General features: G+C 59.0%; 1 protein-coding gene across 1 annotated transcript in view; it reads right to left on the bottom strand.

Moving 5' to 3' along the window:
• Positions 1 to 629: 629 nt before the first annotated feature.
• Positions 630 to 11,949, bottom strand: part of LOC121660634 (tenascin-X-like) — a gene marked incomplete at its 5' end in the record, with an annotated part of 12,891 nt that continues 1,571 nt past the window's right edge. Inside the window, 12 exons of the mRNA XM_042020044.1 lie at positions 630 to 1,331; positions 1,810 to 2,006; positions 2,260 to 2,421; positions 2,940 to 3,036; positions 3,308 to 3,459; positions 4,442 to 4,574; positions 4,858 to 4,982; positions 6,380 to 6,742; positions 7,539 to 7,910; positions 8,577 to 8,933; positions 9,067 to 9,459; positions 10,200 to 10,571. Coding sequence (XP_041875978.1) covers positions 1,251 to 1,331; positions 1,810 to 2,006; positions 2,260 to 2,421; positions 2,940 to 3,036; positions 3,308 to 3,459; positions 4,442 to 4,574; positions 4,858 to 4,982; positions 6,380 to 6,742; positions 7,539 to 7,910; positions 8,577 to 8,933; positions 9,067 to 9,459; positions 10,200 to 10,571 — 2,804 coding nt within the window. The remainder of the gene's footprint in view (positions 1,332 to 1,809; positions 2,007 to 2,259; positions 2,422 to 2,939; positions 3,037 to 3,307; positions 3,460 to 4,441; positions 4,575 to 4,857; positions 4,983 to 6,379; positions 6,743 to 7,538; positions 7,911 to 8,576; positions 8,934 to 9,066; positions 9,460 to 10,199; positions 10,572 to 11,949) is intronic.

Here is an 11,949-nt window from a genome sequence, read left to right on the forward strand (position 1 = left end):
GCTCTGCTGAGCTGTCCCACACGGGGGTCCCAGGGGCTCTGCCCCCAGCAGGGCTCTGGCTCCAGACTGGGCTGGCACTGGGACACAGCTCCCGCAGCGCCCTGCCACCAGGGATGGCCCTGTCCTGCCCTCGGCCCAGCACCGGCCCTGGAGCAGGGTGTGACCCTCAGGCTGGGGCCAGGCTGGAGCCCAGTTCAAGATCCCTCCTGGAGCAGGAACCCGTCAGGACATGGGGTCCCTATAAGGGTTGGGCACAGATGCAGCTGTGGCTGCCTGGGACCTGTGCCAGCACCTTTCCAAGCAAATCCCATCCCTGACTCTGGAACAGTGCTGGTGGGACCCCAGGCCATGCACTCCAGTGAGATTTGGCTGCTTATGGAGCCCCAACTGCTGGAGCCTTTCCTGATGTCACGAGTTGAGGGCATGTCTCTTCATCTGGGATAAAAGACCCCAGAAATCCTGAGGTGCTGGAAGGGATCCATGACCCTGGGACAGAAAGTGGCTGTGCATGGACAGAACCCCCACACCTAGGTCAGGGATTGAATTCCCTCACTAGGTCAGGAGCTGAATGACCTTGAGATGACTATGAGAAGACCATGACCATTAAATGAGTGTGACATGATAGTGATAAGAAGATGACCATGAGATCGTGACATGAGATGACTACGACACAACCATGAGATGCCTGTGACAATGAGATGACCACAACATGACCATGACCAGGAGACGAGCATGGCATGACCACGATCCGAATCCATCTCTGAGTCTTGGGAGGACACCCAGGGTGCTCCAGTTCCAGGGACTTGCTTTGCCTGACTCAATGACCTCTATTTTTGGCTTCCCTGGATGAGCCACCCCACCCCATCCTTGCCCACAACTTCATGTTGCCCAGGCTGGGACATCTCGCCATCCCCAGGGCCAGTGGGGAGATCAGGTCCAGCACTTCAGTGGACACTGGGACCAGAACCACAAGGACCGTTTGGAGCTGCCTTGCCCCTAGTCGCCCTGGGAATGACCTTGACCCTGGAATGACCTTGGCCTGACTCCCTTCTCTCTCCCACCCCAGTTCACCACAGGACAGGGGAGTCACATCAGCTTTTATTACCCCCCAATAAAAGTTTCACCTTTGAGCCTCCCCAAGTCCCATCTGGGACCCCCCCGCACCCAGAGAGCCCCCCAGACCCTGGGACCCCCCAGCACCCAGGGGTCCCCCCTAGACCCTGGGACCCCCTAGTACTCAGGGGACCCCCTCAACCACGCTGTGGCCGCAGCTTCATCTCGGTGAAGGGGATGGAGATGTCGAAGCCTTTCCAAGGGAACCAGTGGATGCCCTGTGGGGAGGGGGGTCAGGACCCCTGTAAGACTTCCAGAGACTCTGGTAAGGCCCCACAGACCTCTACAAACCCTATGCATCCCTATAGACCCTACAGACACTATAGAACCCCACAGACCTTCATAGACTCCTATGGGCACTCATGAACCCTCAGAGATCTCCACAGACCCCCAGAGACCATATAGATCCCCACGGACCCTGTATCCCACAGAGCCTTATGAAACCCTACAGACTCCCATAGACCCCCATAGGCACCTATGGACCCTTAGAGACCTCCATAGAACCCCCACAGACCCCCCACAGGTGCCCTCATATACCCCCTGCCCCCCCAAAGGCCCCCTAGACCTCCCTATCCACTCCCATAGCCCCCCAAGACTCCTACAGCCCCCTAAAAACGCCCAATAGCACCTTGCAAAGGCCCCCCAGACCCTCCATACCCCCAATCCCCTACTCCATGGCACCCCCTCCCCCGGTACCTGGTGGTCTCGGGGGGTCCCGTAGCGCCCGTTCAGGTTGGCGTAGTGGCAGTTGCGGTACCACCAGGCGCCCCCGTAGGCCACGGCGCAGGGGGGTGGCCGGGGGCGCCCCAAGGGGTCGCGGCGGTCCCGAGGGTCCCGAGAGTCCCGGTCCCTTGTCGAGAAGGGGCTGCCCGAGTGGTAGGAGAGGGCGTCCCCTGCGGGGGGCGCTGTCAGCGCCCTCAGGGACCCCCAAACCCACCAGGAACCACCAAAACCCACCAGAAGCCCCGAGACCCCCAGGGACTCCAAAACGCCCCAGAGACCCCCACCAGGGACCCCCAAATCCGCCAGGGACTCCACAGACCCCTGCCAACCAGTGGGCCCCAAAACCCCCAGGGATCCAAAATCCCACCAGGACCCACAGACCCCTCCAACGTCCCAGGGACCCCCGAGCCCCGCCCCACGCACCGGCGGTGCCGCTGAACGCCCCCACTCTGAGCCGATATCGCTCCTCGGCGCCGCCGACAGCGAAGTCGCGATAGAGCGCGAAGGCGGAGTCGCGGGCGGTGCGCAGGTCAACGCGCAGCTCCGTGGGGCCCGCGGCCGTCAGCTCGTGCAGCGCCTCGTTCCCTGCGCCCCAAAATCGTCCGGCACCCCGAGAACGCCTGGGGACCCCTCAAGTGCCCCCCGGACCCCTCGAGCCCCCCCCCGGAGCTCCTGGACGCCCCTCCCCTCCCGAAACTCCTGGAGACTCTCCAAGTCCTTCCAGGACCCTTTGGGCCCCAGAACCTCCTGGGACCCCCCTGAATGACCTCCCCCCGAGTCCTTCCAGACCCCTGGGCGAACCCCCCCGGATTCCTGAGTCAGTGCCTCGTTCCCTGCACTCCAAAACCTGTTTCCCAACTGCCTGGACCTCCCCGGGGTCCTACGAGTCCCCCCCTCGGATTCCTGGGGAGCCCCCATGTTCTGGGGGCCCACCGAGTCCCCCCTGGTGCTCCCCCCAGGAGCTGGCTTTTCTCAAAGTTTTCTCCATCCCCCAAAACCCTCGGAGTGCCTCCGCTGGCCCCACGTCCCCTCGAATTTTTATGGATGTCCCTTGAGCCCCAGTGTCCCCCCAATCACCCAGGGTTCCCCAGGCCCTCCCTCACCGAGCCAGAACTCGCCGCTGACGTTGCCGAAGCCGCGGGCATACGACTCCCACCCCCGCCAAAAGTCGGTTCCTCCGTCCTGGCGGCGCTGGAACACCTGAGGGGAAGTCAGGGGCACCCCAAAACGCCCCTGACGCCCCCATACCCCCATTTCCCTCCCATAAACCCTATAGAAGGCCCCCAGCCCCTCCCAGTGCCTCCCCATCACCCCTCAACCTTCCCAATGCCCCCCAACACCCCCTGGTTCTCCTGCAGGACCCCCTATTGCCCCCAAAGCCCCTCATTTTCCCCCCCAGAACTCCCTATAGCCTCCTATAACTCCCTGTAGAAGCTCCTCCCCCTAGAGCCCCCGGTGCTCCCAGTCCCACCAGCCAGCCGCCGCCGTCCGTCTCCATGTCACAGAAGACCCTGAGGGGCCGGGCCGGGTCCCCGCGGAGGAAGATGAGGGTCTCCCGCGAGGGGCCCGGCCCGTTCAGCTGCTCCTCGGTGCAGTCCCGGGGGTGCGGGTGCGGGAGAGGGGCTGGGGGGGCACGGGGGGACCCCTCAGACACTCCAGAGGCTTCTGGGGATTCGGGGTGCCGGTGCCCCCTCCCCGAAAGGACCCAGAACCCCCGACTCAGTAACAGCTCCACCCCTATCCAGGGACCCAGGGGGCCGGGTGCCCCACCCAAAGACCCAGCCTCCCCCCAAAAGCACCCAGGGGTCGGGTGTTCCCCACCCAGTAACCGCCCCGCCAGGACCCAGCCCGCACCCCCAGTGTTCACCCCCCACAAAGGACCCAACCCTCACAAAAGGACACAGGCACCCTCCAATGTCTCCCTTCGAAACTCAGGTGTCTTGGTGCCACCCCCCCAGGATCTCAGCTGCCCCCAGATGATCCAGGGGTCCAACTGTCCCCCCAAAGGACACAGTTCCCCCCAAAAAAGAACCCAGGAGTACAGGTGAGTCCCTGAGTCCCCACAACGAGTATCCCCCGCCTCACTGACCCGGGAGCCCGGGCCCCCGCCCCCCCCCAAATGACATCCCCTTCCCCAAGGACCCAGCCCCCGCAAACGGACCCAGGTAACCGCGTGCCTCTCTCAAGGACCCACCCCTGCCCATCAACCCAACCCCCCACCCAAAGGACCCGGGCACCCCCCCAGGTAACTCCCTCAAAGGACCCAGATATCCAGGTGCCCCCTCACTCCAGGACACCAATATCCAAAAGACCCAAGTGTCCGGTTGTGTACCCCCCCAAATAACCCCCCCTCCTCCAAAAGGACTCAGGCGCTTGGGTGCTCCTCCCACATAACCCAACCCTGCCCCCGGGTGTGCCCCTCTCACGGAACCACCCGTTCCCCCCAAAAGCACCCGGGGGTCCAGGTGCCCCTCAAAGCTCCAGCCCTCCCTCCAAGGGACTCAGCTTCCCCTGCCAATAACCCCACCCCCCACACAAGGACCCGGGGTTCCAAGTGCACCCCCCCAATGATCCCTCCCCAGCCCCCGCAGCTCCCCCCACTCACGAGTGTCGAACGTGGCCTCGAGGGGGGCGGTTTGGGGGTCTCCCCCTCGGCCCCACAGGCGCACCCCATAGCGTCCCGCTGGCTCTAGCCCCCACAGCTGCTGTGATGTAGCCTCGGGAGGCAGCCACAGGGTCTGGGGACACGAGGGATATTGGGGTACCCCAGAGGGATAGTGGAGTCCCCGGGGAGGTATTGATGTGCCCAAAGGCATTACTGGGGTCCCCCGGAAATGTACTGGGGTGCCCAAAGGAGGGTAATGGGATACCCTGAGGTGTTATTGGGGTCCCCAGGGGTGTTACTGGGATACCTGAGGGAGTATTGGGGTTCCCAGGGAGGTACTGGGATCCCCCAAGGAGATACTGGGGGGACACCCCGGGTGTTCCCCGGGTTTTTAGGCTCCTTTGGGAGGCTGTTACCTGCTGGGGCCCCCCGGGGGGGCCGTACTCCAGCTCATAGCCATCAGGGGGGGCGTGGGGGGGGTCCCAGTACAGCCAGGCACTGCGGGGCCACACAGAGCCCACCCAGAGGGTCCCTGGGGCGCCTGGGAAAGGACACACTGCTGACACGCCAAGCGGCCCAGCTGACACCCCAAAATCCCCCACTGATACCCCAAAAGCCACTGCTGCCACCCCAACCCCCTGCCCACTGCCACCCCAAACCCTCCCGCGGGCCCCTCGGCCCCGCCCACACGTTGTGCCCAATGGAGATGTCCCAGCTCCCCCGTTTTCCCCAGATTCCTAAGACTCTCTCCCCCCAGTCCCCCTCAGTCCCCCGTTTCCCCCAATGCCTGCCAGACCTGCGTCCTCCAGTCCCTCCCAATCCCCAGATCCCCCCAGTTTCCCCCAGTTCTCGCCAGTCCCTAGCTCCACCCTAGTCCCCAATCCCATCCCCCGGACCCAGTTTCCCCCCATTCTCCAATTTCCCCCCATCACCCCCATTCCCAGTTCTCAATCTCCCCCAGATCTGTTTCCCCCTGTCCCTTCAGTCCCCAGTTCTCTCCAGCTCCTCCCAGACCCAGTTCCCCCAGTGCCTCACAGTCCCCTCCCAGTTGCCCCCAGGCCTCTGAGTCCCCAGTTGCCCTCAGTTCACCCCAGTCTTCTGTTTCCCCCAATTCCCCACACCCCTTAGTTGTCCCAAGTTGTCCCCAGTTCCACCAGTTCCCTGAGTCCCCAGTTCTCCTGACAGTTGCTCTCAGTGCTACATTGCCCCTTATCTCCAGTCCCCCACAGTCCTCTGGCTACCCCCAGCTCCCAGTTTCCCCCATTTCTCCCCATTACCCTCAGCCCCCAGTTGCTCCCACTCCCCCTCTAGTCCCAGTTCCCCACTGTTCTCCCTAGCCCCCACTGAGCTGTCCCAATCCCCCCAGCTCCCAAATTGCCCCCAGTCATCCCAATCACTAATCCCCATGTTCCTCCAGTTCCCCTAAGTCCCCAGTCCTTCCCAGTTCACAGATCCCCACAGCTATCCCGAGTACCCCCCAAATTCTCTCCAGTGCCCAGTTTCCCCCAGTCTTTGCTAGTCCTCAGCTCCACCCCAGCCCCAGTTCGCCCCAGTTCCCCCCATTCCCCAGTTCTGCCCTGTTTCGCCCAGGCCCCAGATTACCCCAGACCCCCATTACCCCAGTTCTAGCCAGTCCCCCTACTTGTTCCCAGTTCCTCCCAGTCCTCAGCTGATCCGTCACTCCAGGTGTTGCACTCTTCCTAATCTCCAGTCCCCTCCAATCCATGGTTGCCTCCAGCTCCCACTTTCCCCTGAATTCCCCAGTCTTCAGTGCCCCCGGCCCCCTGAGCTTCCTAGTTCCCCCCCATTTCTCTGGCTCCCCCAGTACAGCCCAGTTCCCCAGTTCTTCCCAGCTCCCCCTGGGCCCCACTCCCAGCCCTGTCCCCACTCCAGCTCTGTTCCCTGAGAGGCCCTGGGGGAGTCCCTGCAGCCCCTCACCAGTGATGGCTTCAGTGGAGACACGGTCAATCCTCTTCCCACCCTGCAGCCCGTAGAGGTGGAAGCGGTACCGGTGGGATGGGGACAGCCCCGGCACCGTCACCGAGTGGGACCCGCCATCGATGGGCAGGGCCTGGGGCTGGCCCTGGGCATCCCGGTACTGCAGCATGAAGGACTCAAAGGAGCCCTCAGGGACACTCCACTGCAGCTGCACAGAGTTGGGTGTGACACTGGAGACCCTCAGCTCTCTCAGCACTGCCCGTGCCTCAGATGCGGGGACCTCAGTTTGGGGGTCTTTTGCTTTGGGGTCGTCAGGTTGGGGCTCCTCTGAGGGCAGGGGCAGCTCCTCTGGCTTGGCTGTGGCTGCAATGGAGAGGGAATGATGACAGGTGTGAGAATCCATGTGTCTATCCAAATGTCCATCCATCCATCCATCCAATCACATTTCTCCCATGCAACTTTTCCTTCAATGGGTTCTTTAAACTCTCCCTCCATTGGATCATCCAACCACCCAACCACTAACCTGATCCACCAAACCACCAACTGCCCCAACAAACATCTTGCATCATCCATCTTCATCCATCCATTATTCATCCATCATCCATCTTCATCCATTCATCATCTACTCATTATCCATCATCCATTCATCATCCATCCATTCATCCATCCTTCTTCCTTTCACTAAAGTCCTTGAAACCAAACCTCCATCTACCCCCTCACTCCCACATCCCTACACTCAGCTCCTCCCTCACCCAAGGAACAAACCAGCCATGGGCTCAGCCACACATGTACCTGTCCAGCCACATGTCCATCCATCATCCAACCTTCCGTCCCACCCAGGAACTCCTCATCCATCAATCCATCATACGTCACCATCCATGCATCATCCCTCCCTCCCTACCACTCCAGAGCCTCCATCCATCCATCCATCCATCCATCCATCCATCTAGCCCTCCACCATCCACTGACCAACCAACCAAACAGTTCAAGAGCCCTCCATGCATCATCCATTCGTCAATTGATCCATCCTCCATCCACTCACTCCTGTACCTCTCTATACCTTCCTTCACCCACATGTTCCTCCACCACTTGATCCCTCCATCCATCATCCTTCATCCCTTCATTCACCTACCCTCACCCCTCTGACCTTCCCCCACACCTGTGATGATGTCAGTGGAGACGTGGTCAATCCTTTTGCCTCCACGCAGCCCATAGAGGTGGAAGCGGTACCGATGGGATGGGGACAGCCCCGGCACCGTCACTGAGCGGGACCTGCCATCGACAGGCAGGGCCTGGGGCTGGCCTTGGGCATCCCGATACTGCAGCATGAAGGAGTCGAAGGAGCCCTTGGGGACAGTCCACTGCAGCCCCACAGAGCTGGGCGTGACACTGGAGATTCTCAGCTCCCGCAACACTGCCCGTGCCAAGGGAGTGTCAGTTGAGGGGGACTCAACTGGGGGATCTTTAGGTTGGGGGTCCTCAGGTTGGAGCTCCTCTGAAGGTATGGCTGGCTCATCCAAGTTGGCTGCAGCTGCAATGAAGAGTGATGGGCATCCACATGTCCATCCAAATGTGCATTCATCATCCACAAAATGAGCAATCATTCATCATCCATCCATCCATCCATCCATCCATCCATCCATCCACTCATCTATCTATGTCTCCATCCATCTCACCACCCACCCAACATGCAACCCAATGCCCCAACCAATCCCACAGTCATCTCTCCGACTCTTTCTCTCTACATCCACTTAAGCCTTCACCTCTCCCACCCCCCATTTTCCATGGACAATCTTCCATCCTTCAGGACATCCAACCTGCTACAAGGAATGCACCATCCATTTCTATTTCCCCAAATTCCATCCAACCACTCATTCACCTCTCCACCTTCTTCCATCAACCTGGGAAGAAATCCACTCACAGTGCAATCCAGAATCCATTCAACCATTCAGTTCTTCATGATGGAAGATGATAATAATGATGGTGATGATGATGGATGACAGATAAAGAGGATGATGACAATGATAGTGGAGGATGGCAGGTGCTGCTGGTCAATAGGTTGGTAGAAGCATTGATGATTGATTGAATGGTGCTGGGGTCTGTGGGTAATCGATGGCAGGTAGAGATGAGATGGTCATGATCCCTCAATCTATTCATACCATGAATGTTCATCTGTTCCTCTGACCATCCCCCTCACCTGTAACAGCTTCAGTGGAGGTATGGTAGACCCTCTTCCTGCCCTGCAGCCCATAGAGGTGGAAGCGGTACCGGTGAGACGGGGACAGCCCTGGCACTGTCACTGAGCGGGACCCACCATCGATGGGCAGGGCCTGGGGCTGGCCCTGGGCATCCCGGTACTGCAGCATGAAGGAGTCAAAAGGGCCCTCAGGGACGCTCCACTGCAGTCCCACAGAGTCAGGGGTGATGCTGGAGACTCTCAGCTCCTTCAGCACTGCCCACGCCGGGGGGGTTGCAGATGGGGGGGCCTCAGTTTGGTGTTTCTCATCTTGGGGTTCCTCTGATGGCAGAGGCAGCTCCTCTGGCACTGCTGTAGCTGCAGTGGAGAGCGGATGGTGATGGGCATGGGCATCCAAACATCCATCCATCCATCCATCCATCCATCCATCCATCCATTTTCATCTACCCATCCATCCATCCATCCATCCATCCACCCTCAACCCTCTGACCTTCCCTGTCAGCTGTGACAATGTCAGTGGAGACACGGTCAATCTTCTTCCTGCCCCGCAACCCATAGAGGTGGAAGCGGTACCGGCGAGATGGGGACAGCCCCGGCACCGTCACCGAGTGGGACTCTCCATCGATGGGCAGGGCCTGGGGCTGGCCCTGGGCATCCCGGTACTGCAGCATGAAGGACTCAAAGGAGCCCTCAGGGACACTCCACTGCAGCTGCACAGAGTTGGGTGTGACACTGGAGACCTTCAGCTCTCCCAGCACTGCCTGTGCTGAGGGGGCCTCAGATGGGGGGCCCTTGGCTTGGGGATGTGCAATTTGGTGATCCTCAGTTGTGGAGGCCTCAGTTGTGGAGTCCATTGAGGGTGAGGGCAAATCCTCTGGGTCAGCTGCAGCAACGACAGAGAAGGGACAATGACGGGTATGGGCATCGGTTTGTCCATCCATATGTCCATCCATCATCCACCCAACTATCCATTATCCATCATGCACCATTTCCTCCCAGTCCCTTCTCACTATTCCCTCCTCACCTGTCACTGAGCACCCATTGACCCCAGCCCCATCCAATCAACCATTGACTCTTCCATGGACTTACTGACCAGCATCTGCCATCATCCACCATCTTCATCATCGTCACAATCAACGTCATCCATCATCTTGATTTATCCAATATCTACCATCATCCATCCATCCATCCATCCATCCATCCATCCATCCATCCATCCCTTCATCACTCTACCCTCCCATGGTCCCAGCCATGTCTCCACCTCCAAGCTGTCTCCAGTTTCCCTGCCCAATTCCACCCATCTCTCCTTCCCCTCCACATCACCATCCACCATTGAGCAGTCACAAATCCCAGAAAACATCCGCTCAATGATTGATACTTCCTGCCTGCCTATTGACAAATAACCCCCATCATTTATCACCCATGTACCCAGCCCTCCGTCCATCCTTTCACTATCCATTTCTTCAGGCATCCAAGGATGTTCATGTCCATCCTTCTGCTCGTGAGTCCATCCAACCCTCCAGGCATCCATACATAATCCACCTTTTACTCCATCTTTCCATCAGTCTCTTTATCCCTACTTCCATCTCCCCAACCCTTACACCCACTGAACTTCCTCCTCACCTGTGACAACATCGATGGAGACGCGATCAGTCCTCTTCCTGCCCTGCAGCCCGTAGAGGTGGAAGCGGTACCGGCGTGATGGGGCCAGCCCTGGCACCGTCACTGAGCGAGACCCACCGTCAACAGCCAGGGCCTGGGGCTGGCCTTGGGCATCCCGGTGCTGCAGCGTGAAGGAGTCGAAGGAGCCCTTAGGGACACTCCACTGCAGCTGCACAGAGTTGGGTGTGACACTGGAGATTCTCAGCTCCCCCAGCGCCACCTGTTCCAGGTCGGCCCCGGTTTGGGGATGCTCAGTTTGCGGCTGCTCAGGTTTGTGGTCTTCAGGTTGGGGCTCCTCTGACGGTAAGGGCAGCTCCTCTGGCACTGCTGCATCTGTGATGGAGAGGGGATGATGATGGGTGTGAGAATCCACGTGTCCATTGAACCATCCATCACACCATCCATTACACCATCCATCCATCACTCCATCCATCCACACTTTCATCTCCTGGACCATTCATTCCAGCATCCATCATCCACCCATCCAATCCAACCACATGGCTTTCAATGTGGCTTTTCCCACAACTGATTCTTTAGCTTCTCCCTCCATTGCATCATTCAGTAATCAGACCATTGATTGGATCTGTCAAACCACCTGCCCCATCACCTGTCATCATCGTAATCTCATCCATCCATCCTCCATCCATTATTCTTCCATCCTTCACCCATCCTTTTTCCTTCAGTCAGTCCTTAAATATGTTCCTCCATCCCCCTTAACTGCCCTTACCTCCCAACCCCCACCCCAAAACCCCCACCCTTACCCAGGGCACAAACCAGCCACAGGCTTAACCACACGTGTCCATCTGGCCACCTGTGCATTCATCATCAATCCATCCAAGCCACCCAGGAGCTCCCATCCACTGATCCATCACCCCTCCATCCTCATCATCCATCACCCATTTCCATCACTCCGACCCTGAGCTGCTTCCAATTCCCCACCTCTGGGGTGGAGGATGGGTGGGAGTGTTGGAGGGAGGAGAGATGGATGATGGATGTCAGATGGATGATGGATGTCAGATGGATGGCGGAGCCATGATGGATGATGATGATGATGGAGGATGACAGAGTCACTATGTCATTACAAAGGTCAGTGGTTGCTTTGATGATGCCAGTGTCAGTGTTTACTCAATAGCAGGTTGGAATGGGATGGTGGGAAGGAGCAATTGGTGCAATCATGCAGGGAAATGTGGGGATGCATGGATGGAGCTGAGATGGAGGGAGGACCAAAGGTGGGATGTAGATAGTGTGTGTGGATGCAGGGAATGAGAAGGACAGGGATGGGGGAAGGGAGGAAGGGAGGAAGGAAGGGAGGGAGGAAGGGAGGAAGGGAGGGAGGAAGGGAGGAAGGGAGGGAGGGAGGGAGGAAGGGAGGTAGGGAGGGAGGGAGGGAGGAAAGGAGGAAAGGAGGAAAGGAGGAAAGGAGGGAGGGAGGGAGGGAAAGGGAGGGAAAGGGAGGGAAAGGGAGGGAAAGAGGGAGAGAGAGGGAGAGAGAGGGAGAGAGAGGGAGGGAAAGGGAGGGAAAGGGAGGGAAAGGGAGGGAAAGGGAGGGAGGGATGTCCAAATAGGGACCGGAAGGAGATGGTTGCTTTGGGTGATGGTTGAACACCTGAAAGGGTGATAAATGGATGGACAGAGGAATGTCTGGGGAGAAAAAATAAATGGATGGATGGATGGATGGATGGATGGATGGATGGATGGATGGATGGATGGA

The sequence above is a fragment of the Corvus kubaryi genome, unplaced genomic scaffold, assembly GCF_017639235.1.
Source record: "Corvus kubaryi isolate FWS band 111438036 unplaced genomic scaffold, C.kubaryi_AGA036_p1.0 36726, whole genome shotgun sequence".
In the NCBI taxonomy this organism is placed as follows: Eukaryota; Metazoa; Chordata; class Aves; order Passeriformes; family Corvidae; genus Corvus; species Corvus kubaryi.